The 19,834-nt window shown below is 50.6% G+C and overlaps 2 protein-coding genes across 2 annotated transcripts; one reads left to right on the forward strand and one right to left on the reverse strand.

The window, feature by feature from the left end:
- Positions 1–293: 293 nt before the first annotated feature.
- LOC109778688 (uncharacterized) lies at positions 294–1,501 on the reverse strand. The gene is made up of 2 exons (XM_073499154.1): positions 1,136–1,501; positions 294–836 (listed from the first exon to the last, which is right to left on the reverse strand). Exons 1-2 carry the CDS (start codon positions 1,499–1,501, stop codon positions 294–296), a joined length of 909 nt encoding a protein of 302 aa, XP_073355255.1.
- Positions 1,502–2,357: 856 nt separating this feature from the next.
- Positions 2,358–3,874, forward strand: LOC109778705 (probable carboxylesterase 7). The gene has a single exon (XM_020337266.4). It carries the CDS (start codon positions 2,571–2,573, stop codon positions 3,693–3,695), a length of 1,125 nt encoding a protein of 374 aa, XP_020192855.1. The 5' UTR covers positions 2,358–2,570; the 3' UTR covers positions 3,696–3,874.
- Positions 3,875–19,834: the final 15,960 nt, after the last annotated feature.

Below are 19,834 nucleotides of genomic sequence, written 5' to 3' on the forward strand. Positions count from 1 at the left end.
TATTGCAGGTAGGATAAAAAAGATAGATAGAAACTGCAGCAAGCTTAGATAATAAGGTTTTTAACTTAGCATCAGGGCATTAAATATAACATCATCTTAGAGCATTACAGATCACGGCCATAACAGCACCCCACACCACAACCAAAATGATCTGAAACCATAGGCAGTTCTTAGGCTTAGGCAGTTCATTAGCTAATATTAGTACTGAGATGCATATTTTCATCAGACTCCTTCATTGCTAGGCCAGTTATATATAGAGGCCTCATATTTACTTACCAACCATGCCTAAAAAATCACTCCTCCATGACAACTTGTTTGATCTTGTCCAGCTTTTCCTTGGACCCATGACCAACCTTCAGTAGCTCAGAAATGACATGCTCCAGCTTCTTCTTCTCTTCTTTAAGGAGGTCTCTATCCACTTCTATCTCCTTCATGGCCTTCCTGGTGTTTTGAATGATATCAGCTTGACTCTGTAGGATGCACCTCTGTTCTTTCTTCAGCTTAAGCTTCTCCATTTGAACCTCAATCTTTGCCTGCTCCTCAAGCTGATGCTTCTTCTCCTTAAGTTCATGGCTTGTGTAATCCATGTCATGGGATTTCTGCCCATCCTGGTAATCAAACAGCTTGGATACATCATCCACAAGCTGACTGTACTGATTGGCAAGAGAATCCAGCTCCTTCTTCAGTTTCTCAACCTCTATCTCATGAGCTTCTTTGTCTTGGACTCTACCAAGGTTCTCCTCATGATACATATCCCACAGCTTGGTTAAACACCTCTGCAGAATTACTGGCCAAGGGGCATCTACCCACTCCAGAACACCACAGTTCACACCATCCTGAAAATGCAGTGAAATATTAATGATAACTAAATCCAGTAAAATTCAGTTACAGAATTCATACATACATATCAATGTTTGTCTGAATGCAGTAACAAAGAAATTCAGTTAGACCAATTTTAGATGTTGCCTAGATTCAGTTCCTATCATAGATTTAGCTAACACATGAACACCACACCAGCTTTGTACTTCAGTTTTCAATAAACAGATACTGAAACAACAAGAATATCAATGTTGTTTGCACTATGTACCACCAAATTAATCTACACATGAAAACCACTAACAATAGTTGCTCTTACCGTAATAGCACATCCAATGAATCTCCTTCCAGTGTCAGTCCCTTCAAATGCCACAAACCTGCCTGGTCTCTGCCTGTGCAGGATGCACTTACGGTCAGATTCAACCACAAGCCCACTGAAACTTGGATCTATCACCGTGTCAGGAGTTTGCTGCAGTACCAACCCCATATATATCAGCCACAACACCTCACACATAAGAACTACATGGAAGAGCAGAGTGAGCTCAAACCCTAACCCTAACCCTAGCATAGGAGAGAACAGAGTGAGCTCACTTACAAAATACTCCATTTGCATGCTGTTGTACTCATCCATGTACTCGTCATCGTCGGCGTCGGATGTCTCGTTGCTGTTGGGCCAGGAAGGCATCCTCGCGCCGCCGCGTCGCAGTCGCCGGAGGAAACAGAGGAAGAAGAGAGCTCGGGGAGAGGAGTGAGTGACTGATGGTTCGCTCGGTCGGCCGGTCGGTTGTTTTGACCTAGCCCCTGGCTGGTTCCGACCGAGCCGGGCCACTAACGGCCGCGAGCGGGCGTCCGTTAGCCGTTAGGGCTGCCGTCGGCCTGCCATGTGGGCCATCCCTGTCAGTTAAGCGGTTAAAACGGCTAAATGGACGATCAACACGACTTGGTAGTTTTTTGCCACAAAATTTGAAATTTTCGGTAGTTATTAGTCACTTTTTTGAAAGTGATAGTTCTGTGGGACGGATACCCCTAATGTGGTAGTTTTTTGTCAAATACTCTGATAGTTTCTGAACTACAGGATCAATTTGAAATTGACATATAATTCTATCACTTGCCACATTGTCCGGGACTTGATCTTCTCAAAAATCATGTTCCATCATGTTTCCTCATATAATGAAATTAATTGAAAATAATGCGATCCGGGAGATCCAATACCATAGCGAGCTTGGACATTCGAGTTGTTTTGAGCACTGACATTAATATGTCTAAATCATCGACATGTCTCACTTTTGATGTCTTCAAAATTGGTTTTCTTGAATGATGGAAGTGTTAATTTCGGAGGAACACTATACTCCACACCCATGGATCCATGTTGCACTTCACCATCCATGTAAACCAGAATGATTAGCATGTTCTTATACTCACCTACAAACATGAACGTCTAGGAAGTGAATATTTCAATTTTAAATTGATCTACTATAGACTGACGACCGAAAATTTGGCTTCTCATAGACTGGCCAATTAAGAACCGTAACCCAGGAATAAAAATCCAATCATTTACAAAGTATCCACTTGTAAATCATTGAATTAATTATTTTATTAAAAAAACTTTCGGCACATTCCCACCAGTAGTGTTCGATCGGTGCTAAGAAAAAGTAGCGTTCGACTGAAACCCGACCCGCACCAGATCTCTCCAGATCCCATCGCCAGCTCTCTCTCTCTCCGTAACAGCGACCTGCCAACAAACGGACCAGAAAATGCCAATTTCTGCTCCAGAGTCGTCGGGACGATTGCTGTGGGCAGCTCTCCTCGTCGCTCCGCTCGCCGCTGTGCTCTACCAGTTCCCGATCCAAATCCTAAATCCCCGCGCCCCGGAGCCGAAGGCCGCGCCCGCCACCGCCGCCATGAACGCCGGCGCCGAGCTGGAGCTGGAGTACGACATGCCGGGCGTCCTGCGCGTGCACAAGAGCGGCCGCGTCGAGCGCTTCGACGGCGTCGAGACCGTCCCGCCCTGCCCCTCCGGGGACCCCGCCAACGGCGTCGCTTCCAAGGACGTCGTCCTCGACCCCGCGGCCAACATCCACGCCCGCCTCTACCTCCCCTCCGCCGTCGCCGCCACGGAGCCAGGCAAGAAGCTCCCCGTCGTCGTCTTCTTCCACGGCGGCGCGTTCTTCGTCCACACCGCCGCCTCCCCGCTCTACCACAGGTACTGCGCCTCCCTCGCCGCCGCGGTCCCCGCCGTCGTCGTCTCGGCCGACTACCGTCTCGCCCCGGAGCACCCCATCCCGGCCGCCTACGACGACGCCTTCGCGGCCCTCAAGGCGGTCGTCGGCGCGTGCCGCCCGGGCGGCGCCGAGCCCTGGCTCGCCGCGCACGGCGACGCCTCCCGCGTCGTCCTCGCGGGCGACAGCGCCGGCGCCAACATGGCGCACGCCACGGCGATACGGCTGGGGAAGGAGCGCATCGACGGCTACGGCGGCAAGGTCAGCGGCGTGGCGCTCCTGAACCCCTACTTCTGGGGGAAAGAGCCGGTGGGCGGGGAGCCGACGGACGCCGGGTACCGCGGCGGCTTCGAGCGCGCGTGGGAGGTCATCTGCAGCGGCAAGTTCGGGCCCGACCACCCGTACATCAACCCGGCGGCGTCCCCGGAGGAGTGGAGGCGGCTCGGGAGCGGCCGCGTGCTGGTCACCACGGCGGAGCACTGCTGGTTCGTGGAGCGGGCGCGCGCGTACGCGGAGGGGGTCAAGGCTTGCGGGTGGGACGGCGAGCTCCAGTTCCACGAGGCCAAGGGCGAGGCGCATGTCTACTTCTTGCCCAAGTACGACTCGGACACCGCCGTCAAGGAGCTCGCCATGGTGGCGGATTTCGTCAGGCGCTGTTGAGATTCTGCTTCTTCGCCCGGGGAATGATTCGGCAGCAAAGGAGCACACAGTTTGTGATGTATTTCATGCTTTTTCTGTTATAAATTTGTATGAAGTTCATAAGAAAGGTTGATGAATACTTCTAATGATTACAATTAACACGAAGCAAGGGATCAATATTTGCAATGGCAACAAAAGAACACAGCAGTGTCCTCTGACCTCTGAATGAACAACTGCCAACAAGGAAGACGTCCACTCGGTCCATCAGAGTCGACTCATCCGACCCGTGTCGAGCAAAAATTCATGACTACACAAGTGCCGCCATTGTCCCGTTTTCTGAAGAATCCGAGCTCTTATTTGCGTTTTGATGCTCAAAAACCCTCCTTTTAGGGCCGCATTATTGATGTATTGCACGGCCGTAAATACCTCAAGTGAAGCAGCTTGCACGTAATCTTCACATGATGATTATCCAGATTCAGACAGTAACTCAAATCCGATGCACGTATGACTAGAAAGCTTGAGAGGGCTGACAGTAAATCCCAACATCTGCAAGTTGAATCAAGCTTCGATGAATAAGGCAATGCCCCAAGGATCCCCAGAATGGATAGTAGACGCAAAAAAAAGGTTGATACAAAACGCGGGCGGGGGCGGTCGGTCGCGCCAAGCGTCAAAGTCCTAAGTCTAGTCGCGAATATACACGCAAGCGCACACGCTATACACGTATGATGTACCTCTAGCATAGCTTTCCGCTAACACTTCATCTAAATGAGGCATGAGATGCCTCCTTATAGATTGGTCTAAACTCACCTCCATAGGCGAGGTGGGACTAAAGAGCCACTTCCACTTATGAGTTTGCACTGCACACATAGCACTGGTGGTGTAGACCAGTTACATCCAAGCCAGCCCATCATTCTCTCTTTATAGCTCGACCCACGTAAAGGTCTAACTATAAAGTTACACTACATAAAGGGATTGGTCTAAACTTCTTTTTTCGTAGTTCACTTCGCTAGGCAAATCCTACTCCTAAAGCTCTAAATGACTCCAAAAGGTGATGAAATAATGCCTAACACAACAGAGAACACATAGTTATGAACTAAACAAAAAGAGTAAAAGCATCATGTATGCGAACGAAACCAACAAAAATGGATAGATCTTACCTTCTTCTATCTTTTCTTCAACTTCACCATATTCAAAATCCAACTCTAAATCGCCCTAAATCACGAGTGAAAGTGCCTAGTGAGTTTATCTTTCTCTGTGTTTTTACACACTCACAGCGTAGAAGAGGAGGCCAGAGACAGTGTGCTTGCGCACGGAGCAGAAGTATACTATATAAAAGGAAGAGGATCCTTGTAGTGTCGGCACAACAGGTTCCCGCAGCCTCGGATTCCCGCAGCGAGTGAGTGATTTCCACAGTGCCGTCGCATCCGCTGAAGAAAGCCGGAGTGATTCCCGCCCGTCAAATTCATCGTCGTCCGCGCGCGTGGGAATGAGCGCCGTATGCAACAGGAAAAGCTATCGCGCGTGCAGAGCAACAGAAGCCGCCTCCTGCGGTGGCGGCCTGGCCCACGCCTCGGCCCGCGCGCAGCAGGGGCTGTCGGCCAGGGAGCGGCAGCCACAACGCTAGCCGCCGCGCCCCGTGGCGGCGTGGCCCACATCGCCTGGCCCGTTCCGTCCCGGCTACTGGCGCTGTAAAAAACCGTTCTGCCCCGTGCGGCCGCCTCCTGCCGTGGCGGCAGGTGCCACGTGTCGCCTGCCGCCACGGATGAGGGGGTCCTTTTTGTCAATTTTGTCCGGAGGGGGTCTTTTCTGGCAATTCCAGTGGGCAGAGGGTCTCTTTCGACAAAAAATCACTATTCTACCCGCCTGGGACACTATTAGGCCAACACAAGATGACATTTGGTTTGGGTCAAAACAGACATAAAACACAACCCAACACGCCGATGGACCTCAGTTTTCTGTCCGTCTTGATCCATTTTCGACCCAAATTTGCGCCGGATTTACGTTGAAACGGACCAGGCGTGGACGCGCGCGACGCACCCCTTTATCCTCCCCTGGCCCACTCGTCGAGGATAAAACGTCCTCATTTCCCCTTCTCTCCCAACACCCTCCGCCCTACCGCTCCCATCATGGCCCCAGCGCCAAAGCACGCCGCCGTCGCCATCCCGGCCGCTGGCAAGTGAGTCGGCGTGAACTGTGGGATGATCATTTTGTAGGCTAGCATGTGTGTCGGCCGCTAGCGCTCTGGCCGTCATGAACCATGGCCGCGGCTGCTACTGAGGGAGTCGACTAAGGGGTCCTCGGGCGTCCGGCCTGTTGGACATGGGCCGGACTGATGGGCTGTGAAGATACAAGACCAAAGACTCTCACCCGTGTCTGGATGGGACTCTCCTTGGCGTGGAAGGCAAGCTTGGCGTTCGGATATGAAGATTCCTTTCTCTCTAACCGACTTTGTACAACCCTAGTCCCCTCCGGTGTTTATATAAACCGGAGGGTTTAGTCCATAGGGATAATCATATTCATACAGGCTAGACTTCTAGGGTTTTAGCCATTATGATCTCGTGGTAGATCAACTCTTGTAATACTCATATTCATCAAGATCAATCAAGCAGGAAGTAGGGTATTACCTCCATAGAGAGGGCCCAAACCTGGGTAAACATCGTGTCCCCTGTCTCCTGTTACCATCGACCTCAGACACACAGTTCGGGACCCCCTACCCGAGATCCGCCGGTTTTGACACCGACATTGGTGCTTTCATTGGGAGTTCCACTGTGACGTCAAAGACAGGATCGATGGCTCGCCTTGTTATCAAGGACCGTATCACCTCCGGAGGAGCCCTGGCCTCATGCCAAACCCTCCGGCTGGGCGGCTTTACCATGACCGCCCGTTCGGCCGTTAAGCCAACGATGACTTCTCGGGTCATCGAAAATCACCTCCGTGTTGACTCCGAATACTCCAAACGGATGGATCCGACGGAGTTGTCGTCTTTAAACGAACTCCTGGATCGCATCGCCGCCCTGGGGGTAGCTACAGACTACGATCGGATTGGGCTTAAACCCGATCAGAGGGAAATCAAATCTCCGCCGATCACCCATCAGATAGCGGTAGTAGAGGAGCGAAACAACAGCTCTTCCCCTATATTGAGGACGAACTATGTTCTGATCTCCGAGCTCGAAGAACTGGATACCTATCCGCGGAGTGACACGCCCTGCCCTCCGAACCTAGAATCAGATGGTAGACCTGAAAAATCAGTTGACATCCCGGAGCCCGAAGTATTAAGCTCGGAAATTTTTCAAACTCCGGACTCCAAACCGGGTCAGGGTTCAGATTTAAAGCCATCCACCCACCACAAGCAATATTGGCCAAGCAATTCCGGTCATCCGGATATATGCGACCTCACGTGCATACGACAGCAGTCTCGGGAAACAGTCCATCACTTTTTGGCCAGGTTCCTCCTTGTCAAAAACAAGATGAAAGATTGCCGCGACGAAGACGCGATTTCAGTATTCTGCAATAATTGCACGGACGGAGGAATCCTCAACGCCATCAACCGCCGTCGCGTATTACACTTCACTGACTTGGCGACCATAGTACAGAAGTACTGTGCAATGGAAAGCGTCTGGAAAACTCAGACAACTCGCTGGGAACCACCAGTCTTCACTCAACCCCTCTGGCGGACGAAAATGATGCACCCTCGCGGGGCACCCGACCCCATAGTGAAGAAAACTAAGCTCATTACGGGACGCGGAACTGTTCTGGAGGGATGGCTCGATAGGCCACGCAAAATACACGCAACACCGGATAACATACCAACCCACAGCCTTAGAGCATGTCGGATACTCCGGTAGGTGGCCAAGAGCGACGAGGATATCCTCACCAAAGACACCTCAGAGCAACACCCCCTGGAGGACGACGATCTCGGAGTATTGACGGTCTTCGAGACTTTCGCTTCAAATAATCGGCACAAGAGGGCACTCCGCGACCTCGCCGAAGTCTGCCAAGTCGCAGCAATAAAAACCTAGAACGACACGGCCATAACTTTTAATGCCAGTGACGAACCAAGATTCCGAACAGTCCGGGCACCAGCCGCCTTGGTCCTCAATCCAATTGTGGATGGCTTTTGGCTCACTAAAGTGCTCATGGACGGCGGCAGTGGGCTAAACCTCATCTACGAGGACACGTTCAATAAAATGGAAATAGATAGGAGCTGCATTGAGCAAAGCAATACGACCTTCCGAGGGATCATTCCCAGCCGGGAGGCGCAATGCGCGGGGAAAATTACACTCGATGTGGTATTCGGCACGCCGGAGAACTATCGGTCCGAAGAGATAACCTTCTAGGTGGCCCCTTTCAACAGTGGGTATCACGCCCTGTTGGGGCGAGACGCATTCATGCGCTTCCAAGCTATACCTCATTACGGGTATATGAAACTCAAGATGCCATGGCCCAATGGTATTATCACCCTCGCCAGTGATCCGGACATAGCCCTCCGCGCTGAAAAAAAATCGCATCCCTGGCCCTCGAGGCACTGTCCGAGGCCCTGCGGCCGAAGAATTAACCGCACTACGCTCCACGGTGGATAGGGACGACATAAATAAGTGCCCCAAATCCACCTCTTTCAAACCAGCAGACGAAATAGTCAAATGTTAGGTCCACCCAACGAACCCCAAGAAGACAGCTTCCATCGGGGCACAGCTGGACCCAACGGTTGACGCCGCACTACGAGCGTTCCTACGCGAAAACTGGGACATATTCGCCTGGCACCCTTCTGATATGCCAGGGATCCCACGCAGGTTGGCCGAACACAGCCTCAATATATTGAAGGGATATAAGTCGGTCAAGCAAACACTGCGGCGCTTTTCCGAACCCAAACGACAAGCTATGGGGGAGGAGCTAGCCAAGTTAATCGAGGCCGGATTCATCAGAGAAATAGAACACCTGGACTAGCTAGCAAACCTGGTGATGGTGCCAAAGAAGGATAAATCCTGGCGCATGTGCGTCGATTTCGAAGACCTCAACAAGGCCTGCCCTAAGGATCCCTTCCCCTCCCCCGCATTGATCAGATCATCGATGCTACCGCAGGACAGGACTCACTGTGTTTCCTCGACGCATACTCCGGATACCATCAAATCAAAATGAAGGAGTCCGATCAAGCCGCAATGGCATTCATTACCCCATATGGGCCTTTCTGCTTTAACACTATGCCCTTCGGGCTAAAAAACGCTGGCGCCACCTACCAACGCATGATTCAAACATGCCTGGAGAAACAAATCGGCAAGACAGTTGAAGCATATGTGGATGACGTAGTCATCAAGACTAGGCACATCGAGTCATTAATAGACGATCTACGTCTCACATTCGACAACCTCCGCACATATGACATCAAGCTCAATCCGGAAAAGTGTGATTTCGGCGTTCCCGCTGGAAAACTACTGGGCTTCATAGTTTCCAATAGAGGAATTGAGGAAAATCCAGCCAAAATTCGAGCTTTGTCACAATTGGCTATACCAACAGATCTCAAATAGGTCCAAAAATTAGCCGGATGCGTGGCAGCTCTAAGCCGCTTTATCTCCAGACTAGGAGAAAAAGCATTGCCACTTTATCGCCTTCTCCGACGCACTGACCACTTCGAGTGGACGGATGCAGCAACGGCTGGACTGGAAGAAATAAAGGCTCTTTTAGCGAGCAACCCAATCCTGGCCGCGCCAAACGTCAGCGAACCATTGTTATTATACATCTCTGTAACACACCAGGTGGTGAGCGTGGTGCTCGTCGTTGAGCGAGAGGCGGACGGACACAAATTTCCACTCCAGAAGCCGGTATACTACGTATCCATTGTCCTCACACCATGCAAATCCCGGTACCCTCATTACCAAAAGACAGCATATGCGGTCTTCATGGCATCTCGGAAGCTACGGCACTACTTTCAAGAGTGCCCGATCACTGTGGCTCCCGAAGTACCACTCAATGACATAATAAACAAACCGCGATGCTATAGGCCGGATCGCAAAGTGGGCCATTGAGCTCCTTCCATTCGATATCATATACAAACCGCGCCGGGCCATTAAATCCCAAGTACTGGCCGACTTCGTCGCCGAATGGACAGAGGCCGAACTCCCTAAAAAATATGTCACATATTCCAACTGGGTCATGCACTTCGATGGCTCTAAAATGCTGGCCGGTTTAGGAGCAGGCGTTGTTTTAACGTCCCCCACTGGTGACACAGTCCAGTACGTACTCCAAATATTATACACAGACTCCAACAACGCAGCCGAATACGAGGCCTTATTGCACGGTCTTCGGATGGCCGCCTCCATGGGCATACAATGCCTGGAGGTGCGCGGGGATTCAAATCTCGCAATATCCCAAATAAATGGAGACTTCGACGCCAAAGATCCGAAGATGGCGGCCCATCGTAACGCGGTACTCAAAATATCAGCTCGGTTCGAGGGACTCGAGTTCTATCATGTGGCTCGAGAAAGCAATCAAGCGGCGGATATTCTTGCTTGCATGGGCGCCAAGCGTGACCCCGTCCCGCCTAACAAATTTTTGGAAAGGCTCTTCAAGCCATCCGTGGTGTGGCAGGATGAGAGCGGCAACACTAGTCTGGATCCAATTATACCCCCAGATTCCGAACACAATACCGATATCGTCGGAGGCTCAGCCACCGGAAATAACACCATCGACCCATCTAATAATGGTAGTAATTGCCCCATGGACTGAACCCTTCTTGGCCTACCTTAATAGGCGAGAGCTCCCCGAGGATCAGAATGAGGCTCGCTGCATTGTTCGGCGTTCGAAAGCCTATAAGGTCCATGATGGAGAGCTCTACAAGAAAAGCGCTACCGGAGTCCTTCAAAGATGTATCTCCGAAGAAGAGGGATGGCAACTCCTGGACGAAATCCACGCTGGTCTCGGCGGTCACCACGTCGCGGCTCGGGCACTTGTTAGTAAAGCCTTCCGTACAGGTTTCTTTTGGCCGACGGCCCGAGCAGATGCACAGGACCTTCTCCAACGATGTGTCAGATGCCAGCTTTTCGCCAACCAAAGCCATATGCCGCCTACCGCCCTACCAACAATCCCCATTACTTGGCCTTCCGCGGTCTGGGGGCTCGATATGGTCGGTCCCCTTAAAGGAGGAACCAATAAGAAAAAATATCTGCTGGTCATGGTAGATAAATTCACTAAATGGATAGAGGCCAAACCAGTGAAAACGGGCGAGGCCGGACCAGTGATAGACTTTATATCCGGTGTTGTGCACTGTTATGGTGTCCCACACAGCATCATCACCGATAACGGCTCCAATTTTACAGCCGACAAAGTGAAAACCTGATGTGGTAACCTGGGCATTAAGCTCTACTACGCCTCCGTCTATCACCCACAAACAAACGGTCAAGTCGAACGAGCTAATGGTCTTATTATGAGCGGCATTAAGCCTAGACTAGTGCGGTCTTTGAGAGAATCAGACATGCACTGGGTTGAGGGGCTTGACTCCATACTCTGGGGGCTGCGGACCACGCCCAATCGTACGACTGCACTACAAAAAAAGACACATCCGTGACATTTTGGGCCGAACAAAAAAAATTTCTATCATACATATGACACTTCTATGACGATAATTGTGACAAAACCCGGTATCATCATAGATGTGGTGGGCTCCTACTTCTATGACAAAAAATCATGACAGAAAATGGGCTTTTCGTCCTGGGCGGGCCGGAGACGCAGCTGCATGACATTCTTTGGGCCGTCCATGATGGAAAAAACCGTGGTAGAAGCAAGGGCAAGGAAAATTTCGAGGAGTTCCCGGTTACGGTGGGAGGTCGGGGGCCGAGCGATGCGCGTTTCTCTCATACACGTACGCGCGTGTGTGCAAGGCGTCGGCTCTAACTGAACCCGAGCGAGGCGTTGGGCTCTAACTGAACCCGAGCGATTGCACTACAGGCTACGCGTTACTGAACCCGAGCGATCGATCGATGGCTGTTAACTGAACCCGATCGAGCGATTCCTTCGCTACTGCTGCTAACTGAAGCCGATCGATGCTGCCTCTGGGATGAACAGTGAGCGTTGCGGGGGGGGTGGATGAACAGTGAGTGGTGGCGTTGCCTCTGGATGAACAGGACCCCGTGGTGTGGTGGAGGGCTGGATGAACAGTAGACGGTGGAGGGGTGCCTGTGGAGGGGTGGTTGAATAGGACCCCGTGGTGTGGAGGGCTGGATGAACAGTAGACGGTGGAGGGGTGCCCGTGGAGGGGTGGTTGAACAGGACCCCGTGGTGTGGAGGGCTGGATGAACAGTAGATGGTGGAGGGGTGCCCGTGGAGGGGTGGTTGAACAGTAGCCGGTGGAGTAGCGCGCGGTGGAGGCTGGATGAACAGGAGCCCGTGGAGGCTGGAGGAGGTCGACGGTAGCCCGTAGAGGTTGGAGGAGGTCGACGGTGGAGATGAACAGTATCCCGTGGAGTCCCGTTTTGCGGTACGCCACACCCCTCCCGATCAACAGGACCCCCGTTTCGACCGTAGGAGGTCCGTTTCGTCCGTTTTGCGGTACGCCACACCCCTCCCGATCAACAGGACCCCCGTTTCGACCGTAGGAGGTCCGTTTCGTCCGTTTTGCGGTACGCCACACCCCTCCCGATCAACAGGACCCCCGTTTCGACCTTGGGAGGTCCGTTTCCTCCGTTTTGCGGTACGCCACACCCCTCCCGATCAACAGGACCCCGTTCCGAACGTAGGAGGTCCGTTTCCTCCGTTGTGCGGTACGCCAGGCCTCGTTTCCATCGCCTGTTTCGTCCAAGCCCTCCCGATGAACACGACCACACATTCCGCTCCGACCCAGCCGGTTGGCTCCCACGCGTTCCGTTGCCTCCCGATGAACACGACGCATTCCGTTGCCTCCCCATGAACACGACGCATTCCGTTGCCTCCCCATGAACACGACGCATTCCGTTGCCTCCCCATGAACATGACAACGACACTGTTTCTCCGTTCCGACCCAGCCATGTACACGAGCCCTGGCCGTACGTATGCGTGAGTAGGCGTTCAAGACCCCGCCCGTATGTACACATCCGTGGCCGTATTTTCTTTCTTGCACCCTGGCCGCTGTACGTACGTGTACATGCTACGTGCGCGCCTCTACTACGACACGTACGCGCCTCTACTACGACAGGTGCGCGCCTCTACATCCACCAGTATATATGTACGTACACGTTCGTGACCAGAATGACAACGCTACGTACGCTTCGACCAGGTGGGTCCCGACTGTCAGGCACTTCCTTGCCTGCGAAGATGTAGCTGGTGGGTCCCAGCAGTCAGGGGGGCGAATCATTTTTTTTGCCCAGACACACTTCCTTGCGTGCGAAGATGTAGCTGGTGGGTCCCAGCAGTCAGGGGGAAACGTTTTTTCGCGAAATACAGTGGCCCGTCCGGTGGGTCCCAGTTGTCAGGTGGAGGAATCATTATTTTCCGCGTAATAAGGAGGCACTTCCTTGCTGCGGCCGTGGACCCAGCTGTCAGCCTCTCCACGTACAGTCCACGTCCGATGGAAGTCGTTCCTTGACCACGTTGACCACGTCGCGCCGAGAGCACCAGGGTAGTGGACGACGGCGAGGCCTAGGAAGGGGATGATGGGGAGCCGGGGAAGACGCGGCAGTGGAAGCCCGCGCGGAGAGGAGTACGTGGGTTCACTGGTTCGGCTGCGGTGTGAGGCTGCCGTCGCCGCAGGGCCTGGCCAGCGGTGGGAATAGTAGGGGGCGGTGAGGCCTCCGCAGCAGCACAGCCGGCCGCGGGAGGCAGGAGCATGCGGCACGACCGGCGCTGCTTTGGGCGGCTGGAGCAAGAAGACCAGAGGTTGAAGAAGCACTACGGCCGTTGGATGGACATCGTACGGTCACTGGAGCTAGAATCGTTCATATTGACTAAAGTTGACAAAGGCCCCCGTCCCAGTCAACTTAGTAGGCCCACAAGTCGGCCTCCCACCATGGTGGGTCCCAGCTAGCAGGGGGAGTATTCATTTTTTTTGTGCGTAATAAGGAGGCACTTCCTTGCGTGCGAAGATATAGCTGGTGGGTCCGAGCTGTCAGCGGCGGTAACGTTTTTCTTCGCGAAATACAGAGGCCCTTTCGGTGGGTCCCTGATCTCAGGTGGAGGAATCATTATTTTGCGCGTAATAAGGAGGCATTTCCTTATGTGCAGCCGTGGACCCAGCTGTCGGCCTCTCCACGTACAATCCACTTCAGATGCATGTTGGTCGTTGACCACGTTGACCAGGCCGCGCCAAGAGCACCAGGGCGGTGGACGACGGCGAGGCCTAGGAAGGGAATGACACGGAGACAGGGAAGACTCGGCAGTTGTTTCCCACGCGGAGGGGAGTACGACTGTACGAGGGTTTACTGGTTCGTCTGCCGTCGCCGGAGAATAATATCAGGTGTGGGTGAGTAGAGGGATGGATAGGCCACCGATGGGAGTACGGTGGGGCGGTGAGGCCTGCGCGGCAGCAGAGCCAGCCGCGGGGAGGAGGGAGCAGGCAGTCCCGCCGGCGCTTGTTTGAGCGGCTGGAGCAGGAAGAGCAGAGATTGAAGAAGCACGACGGCCGTTGGATGGCCATCCAACAGTCACAGCTTGTGCGTCAACCTTTTTTTAGGAAAGCCTCAAATATGTGGAAAACAGCATACAACCCATGTGCCATTATTTCTAATAATTTACAGCCCATTTGCTAATATTAAGGTTTTTTTGGAGCCCATATTCTTTTTGTTAGCATTACAGCCCATATTGTGGCCACGGTTAAAAAATTATACGAAATTTTGCATATTTCGGTGCGGTTCGAACTGTTTTTAATCCCGAAATTTCGACTCACATTCAAACTGATTTTAAAAATAAATGTATATCAATATAAAATCCAACAAATTCTCCACGCATAAAAATTAATGTAATTTAAAATCTCGAAATGAAAAAAAAGATATTTGAAACTAATTGCCGGCTTGATGTGTTTTAAAAATGTACAACCCATTTCTCATTACTGATGGGCCATTTTCTCGACCAGCCGAATGAAAGCTCTCCTCGTCTTGAAAGATTTGCAGCCCAACAGGCCTGACAAAGCGACTTACTTGGCAAATCACAAAAAAACTGGGCTGTGGCCGTGGACCCAGCTGTCAGCATCTCCACGTACAGTACTCTTCCGATCGAAGTCGTTCCTTGACCACGTTGACCATGCCGCACGGAGAGCACCACGGCGGTGGACGACGGCGAGGCCTAGGAAGGGGACGACGCGGAGCCGGGGAAGACGCTGCAGTGGAAGCCCGCGCGGAGCGGAGTACGAGGGTTCACTGGTTCGGCTGTGGTGTGAGGCTGCCGTCGCCGCAGGGCCTGGCCAGCGGTGGGAATAGTAGGGGCGGTGAGGCCTCCGCGGCAGCACAGCCGGCCACGGGAGGCAGGAGCATGCGGCACGACCGGCGCTGCTTTCGGCGGCTGGAGCAAGAAGACCAGAGGTTGAAGAAGCACTACGGCCGTTGGATGGACATCGTACGGACACTGGAGCTAGAATCGTTCATATTGACTAAGTTGACAAAGCCCTTCGTCCCCGTCCACTTAGTAGGCCCAGAAGTCAGCCTCCCACCAAGGTGGGTCCCAGCTAGCAGGGGGAGTATTCATTTTTTTGTGCGTAATAAGGAGGCACTTCCGGTGGGTCTGAGCTGACAGCGGGGGGAACGTTTTTTTCGTGAAATACGGTGGCCCGTCAGGTGGGTCCCAGCAGTCAGGGGGCAGACATTTTTTCGCAAAATACGGTGGCCCGTCCAGTGGGTCCCTGCGGTCAGTTGGAGGAATCATTATTTTCCGCGTAATAAGGAGGCACTTACTTGCTGCGGCCGTGGACCCAGCTGAGACTCTCCACGTACAGTATACTTCCGATGGAAGTCGTTCCTTGACCACATTGACCTCGCCGCGTTCCGTTGCATGCATGCGTCCATGGGCGTGGTGCGTCCCCACTGTCAGCCTCTCACGTATAGTCATCTTCCGATGACTCTCGGTTGTTGACCACGTTGACCACACCGTGCCGAGCGCACCCATACTGGAACGACCCGGAGATGGGGAAGACGGGGCAGTGGACTCGCAGATGGAGAGGAGTGGGAAACTTCACTGGTTCGGGTGCGCGGCAGCACAGCCGCGGTGCCGCCCACGGGAGACAGGAGCAAGAACAGAGGTTGAAGAAGGAGCACGGCTGTTGGATTAACATCCAACGGTCTAGCTGCTAGAATCATTTGTTGATTAAGTTGACAAAGCCGTGCGTACACGTCCGCTTAGTAGGCCCACAAGTCAGTCATCAAATCTGACGGGTCCCAGCTGTCAACGGGATGAATAATTATTTTCGCAAAACAAGGAGGCACTTCCTTCCGTGCGAAGATACAGCCGGTGGGTCCCAGCTATCAGGTGGAGGAAACATTTTTTCAGCTTAATAAGGAGGAACTTTCCTTGCGTGCGACCATGGACCTCGTGGGTCCCAGCCGTCAGGCTCTCCACGTACATTCCTCTTCCGATGACTCACGTTTGTTGACCACGCCACACCGAACGCAGCGAGGCGGTGGACGATGGCGAGGCCCCGGACGGGAACGACTCGGAGATGGGAAAACGCGGCAGTCGAGTCGCGGATTGAGAGGAGGAGAAGGGTTATAACTGGTTCTGTTGCGGCGTGGGGCTGTAGTCTGTGGAGAATAACAGGAGGTGTCGAGGGGTGGAGGGATAGCCTGGCCGGCGGTGGGGTAGCACTTCGCAGCGATGCATGCTAAGCAGAGCCGCTAGCCGCCGGAGGCGGGACCAGGCGGTCCCGGCGATGCTGGAGGAAGAAGACGAGAGAGTGAAGGTGCATGCCGGCCGTTGGATATAAATCCAATTGCTGTGGATGACACAATCATTTGTTGACCAAGTTGACAACGCCCTGCGTAGGCTTCGACCTATTGGCCCACATCTCAGCCTGCAAAAATGTGGCATATATTTAACCCATGTTTTCTAGAATGTGCAGTCCATTTGCTGGGCTGGGTGAACAAATAATTTCGCGTCAATCAGGCCCATTTATATTTTCTAAGAAATCCCAGCCCATTTGCACTTCCTTGAAATACACGTATTAGGTGGGCTCGTTATATATATAATGTTATGTTAGAAGGAGCAATTAATATCAAAGAATAAACCGAAGAGGCACATTATATATATATAATTAAGAAATTAGCGAGTTATTGCTCAAAATAAAAATGAGCGCGTTATTATTAAATTGGTCCTTAAAATCTTCGCAAGCTTTTGTACGCAATCACCAGGATTTTCCTTGCCTGTGAGTCAAAAACAACCAGGATTTTCCTTGCCAACTTCCGTTAAACATTTACTTTTATAAGTTAATAACACGTGGGATGTTTTTATAATGTATATATAAGTCTCTATAAAATATACGATAATAGTAATAATATAAATATATATAATGTGGTTAGAAGGGAAAACATAAATTGGACACAACATTACTTTTATAAGAGACCTGCGTTTTATACCCCACAGTAGGCATACTAACAAGTTCACACACAAATACAACAGAAAAGGTAAACATTCATATCAAACTCAGGTTCACAGGACACGTTCATATTCATAGCCAACATTCACTATCAACAACTCAAAAGATTCATATATACACAAGCTCAGCATATCTATGCATCCAAATGATTGATAGATCACACGACAATATTCATACATAATTCACAAAAAGATTCAGATATACACATGTTCAGTATGTTTGTGCATCCAAATGATTGAGATCACAGCCAATATGATCCATGGACGAACTTTAATTACCTAGGGTACAGACTGGTAAATGGTGTTCAATCGGAGGTACTTCCTGCTAAAATTAGTTCTTGTACGAGTAAACTTTCGAGTACATAAGAGGCAGCACAGACAATCTGAACTTTGCTTATAGATTTATCCTCAAATAGTGGCCTCGTGCCGAGGGAGGTTTGAGCAACTTGGCCACTACTTTCATCCAACTAGTTTACTGGCTCATCTTGGTCCTGTATCTCGCCAAAATTCTACATTGCAGACGAGAAAGGAGGCAGTTGAGAAAATGAACCACCCAAATTTTTTACGCAGTTCAACTGAAATGGAGCATCCTTGGCGTGCAGACTGATTAAGTGCCAGATGAATATACGCGTCAACCAACTTGTCTGGAATCTTTAGACTCCATGCCATATAGTTCGCTACCATACGTGCCGATAACCAAAAGGCACAAGTTGGGACCAAAGACTGGACTGCGTTTTTTCTGGGTATGCACCAAGCAATATTTTTGGCGTTCACTCTCCTAATACTTGGAGTTTGACAATTGGTTGACGCCGGTTGATACTCGAATGAATATAGGCACTTCTTGTCAACATCGATGCTTGTCTGAGTGAACTTTGGAGTACATAGCAGCAGCATAAGTACCTGTCCATCTGATCATTTTGTGCAGTTCTACTGAAATCACCCGATGTAATGATTTGCCTGCGAGTTCAGGCTCCAAATTACTCCTTTATGAAATTGGCAAACAGTAGCACAATACCAAATTACCAATACATATGACAGGCACAATAATCAGGATAAAGACCAGTATCAACCTGTGTGAGGTAGCATATCAATTACTATTTCCTTTGACTGGAAGCCGAGATAAGCCAAGCGACTGACAGCAAAGGAAGAAAGCAAGCGGAGATTAGCGACTGACAGGAAAGGACGGAAGCTGTCGAGGCAATGAAGCACCCAAAGTTTTTGTGCAGTTCCACCAAAATCGAGCATCCCTGTTGGCACATATATTGAGAGAGTGAGATTACTGTAATAGTGGGACTAGTTGATGAAACATACACTAACAAATAGAAGCACCCTCATTATCTTAATGGGTAAAGTTAGCAACATAGTAGTCTTGCTTAAAGAGAGGTATTAGTTTATTTAATCAGTGCCAATTAGCTCAACTCAACACTCAAAGCATTGCCATTTATCATAGGTTACAAAACTTTAACGTGCAAAGATAAAGGAGTTTCTCATAACAGTAGCACGATACAAATAGAGATGACAGCAAACTAATATGGATGAAGGCCTTAGGCCCGTACCAACCTGAGAAAAAAAGCTTATTCATGTAGTACCATAAGAGATGATAAAGCACTCACTGGAATCACACAATAGTATATATTTTTGTGCACTTCAAATGTATGGTTGAAATCACTCTTGTTTACCAGTGCTGAGATTATATCGAAAGATTATCAAGAACTTCCAGCAGAGTTAAAGCACTGGCTGGGATACAGTTCATTGTATTGTCTTGTGTAGTTCCACTAAAATGTATGATTGGCACAACATGATCCCTGTTTGCACAAGTAGGAACAAGGTGAAACCTTCATTAGCTTAGTGAGAAAGGATAGGAAGACATTAGCATATTACTCAAACTGTAGCATCAAATTCATGATGGACAATACGCAAAACATTGCCTCATTGAACCAATGGCAATAAATTGACATGCAAAACAATAGCACTATTATGTCATGACACTAATAATATTCCCACCCTGCTCCACCACATGATTCACCTCCATAGACAAACATACACACGTACATGATTCAGCATAGGGTCCTACTTAAGATTTGTTTAACTCCAACAGGAAAATTAGGCAGTAATAAATTAGTGGTACTTAAGTACTCCTAATTAATTAAGTGAGACAGCAGAAGTGGAAGGGCTCCCTGGAGGATCGTCTCACATGTAAGGTAGTCGTTGCCGGAGCCCTTGAATGGCCTCGACTGAGGCCTCTGGCTTCAGCAAGATCGCCTTGGCACTGTTTATTCTTCTTCTTCTTCCTCTTCATGCTTTGTTTCTCTTTCTCCTCACGAGTTGGTGAAACCAAGTACATGATTGGCCTTCTAATTCAGAATTGGTTTTGTTAGTGAGGGAGTACAAGTGTACTAGTAAAAAACAGCATTATTTTCTCACGGTAGTCGGAAAATAGAGATGAACACATGCATTAAATATCATTCTTACCTAAAGGAAGGTTATGGCGCCAATATGGATGATGAGGATTGGAACACAGATCTCCCTTTGTGCTGTTCCACCAAAATGAACCAACTGTTCCATTCTGACATTCCAGTTAAACAACACAAAAGTCACTTCTTTTAAGAAGAGTTTTGTGC

Source organism: Aegilops tauschii, chromosome 5 (genome assembly GCF_002575655.3).
Source record: "Aegilops tauschii subsp. strangulata cultivar AL8/78 chromosome 5, Aet v6.0, whole genome shotgun sequence".
NCBI lineage: Eukaryota > Viridiplantae > Streptophyta > Magnoliopsida > Poales > Poaceae > Aegilops > Aegilops tauschii.

Excerpts from the sequence above, each read along its gene's own strand:
- LOC109778688 (XM_073499154.1), bottom strand. The coding sequence starts at position 1,501 with ATGCCTTCCTGGCCCAACAGCAACGAGACATCCGACGCCGACGATGAC. Across the intron at positions 837-1,135 it reads TCATTGGATGTGCTATTACG|GATGGTGTGAACTGTGGTGT; the intron begins GTAAGAGCAACT and ends CTGCATTTTCAG.
- LOC109778705 (XM_020337266.4), top strand. The coding sequence starts at position 2,571 with ATGCCAATTTCTGCTCCAGAGTCGTCGGGACGATTGCTGTGGGCAGCT.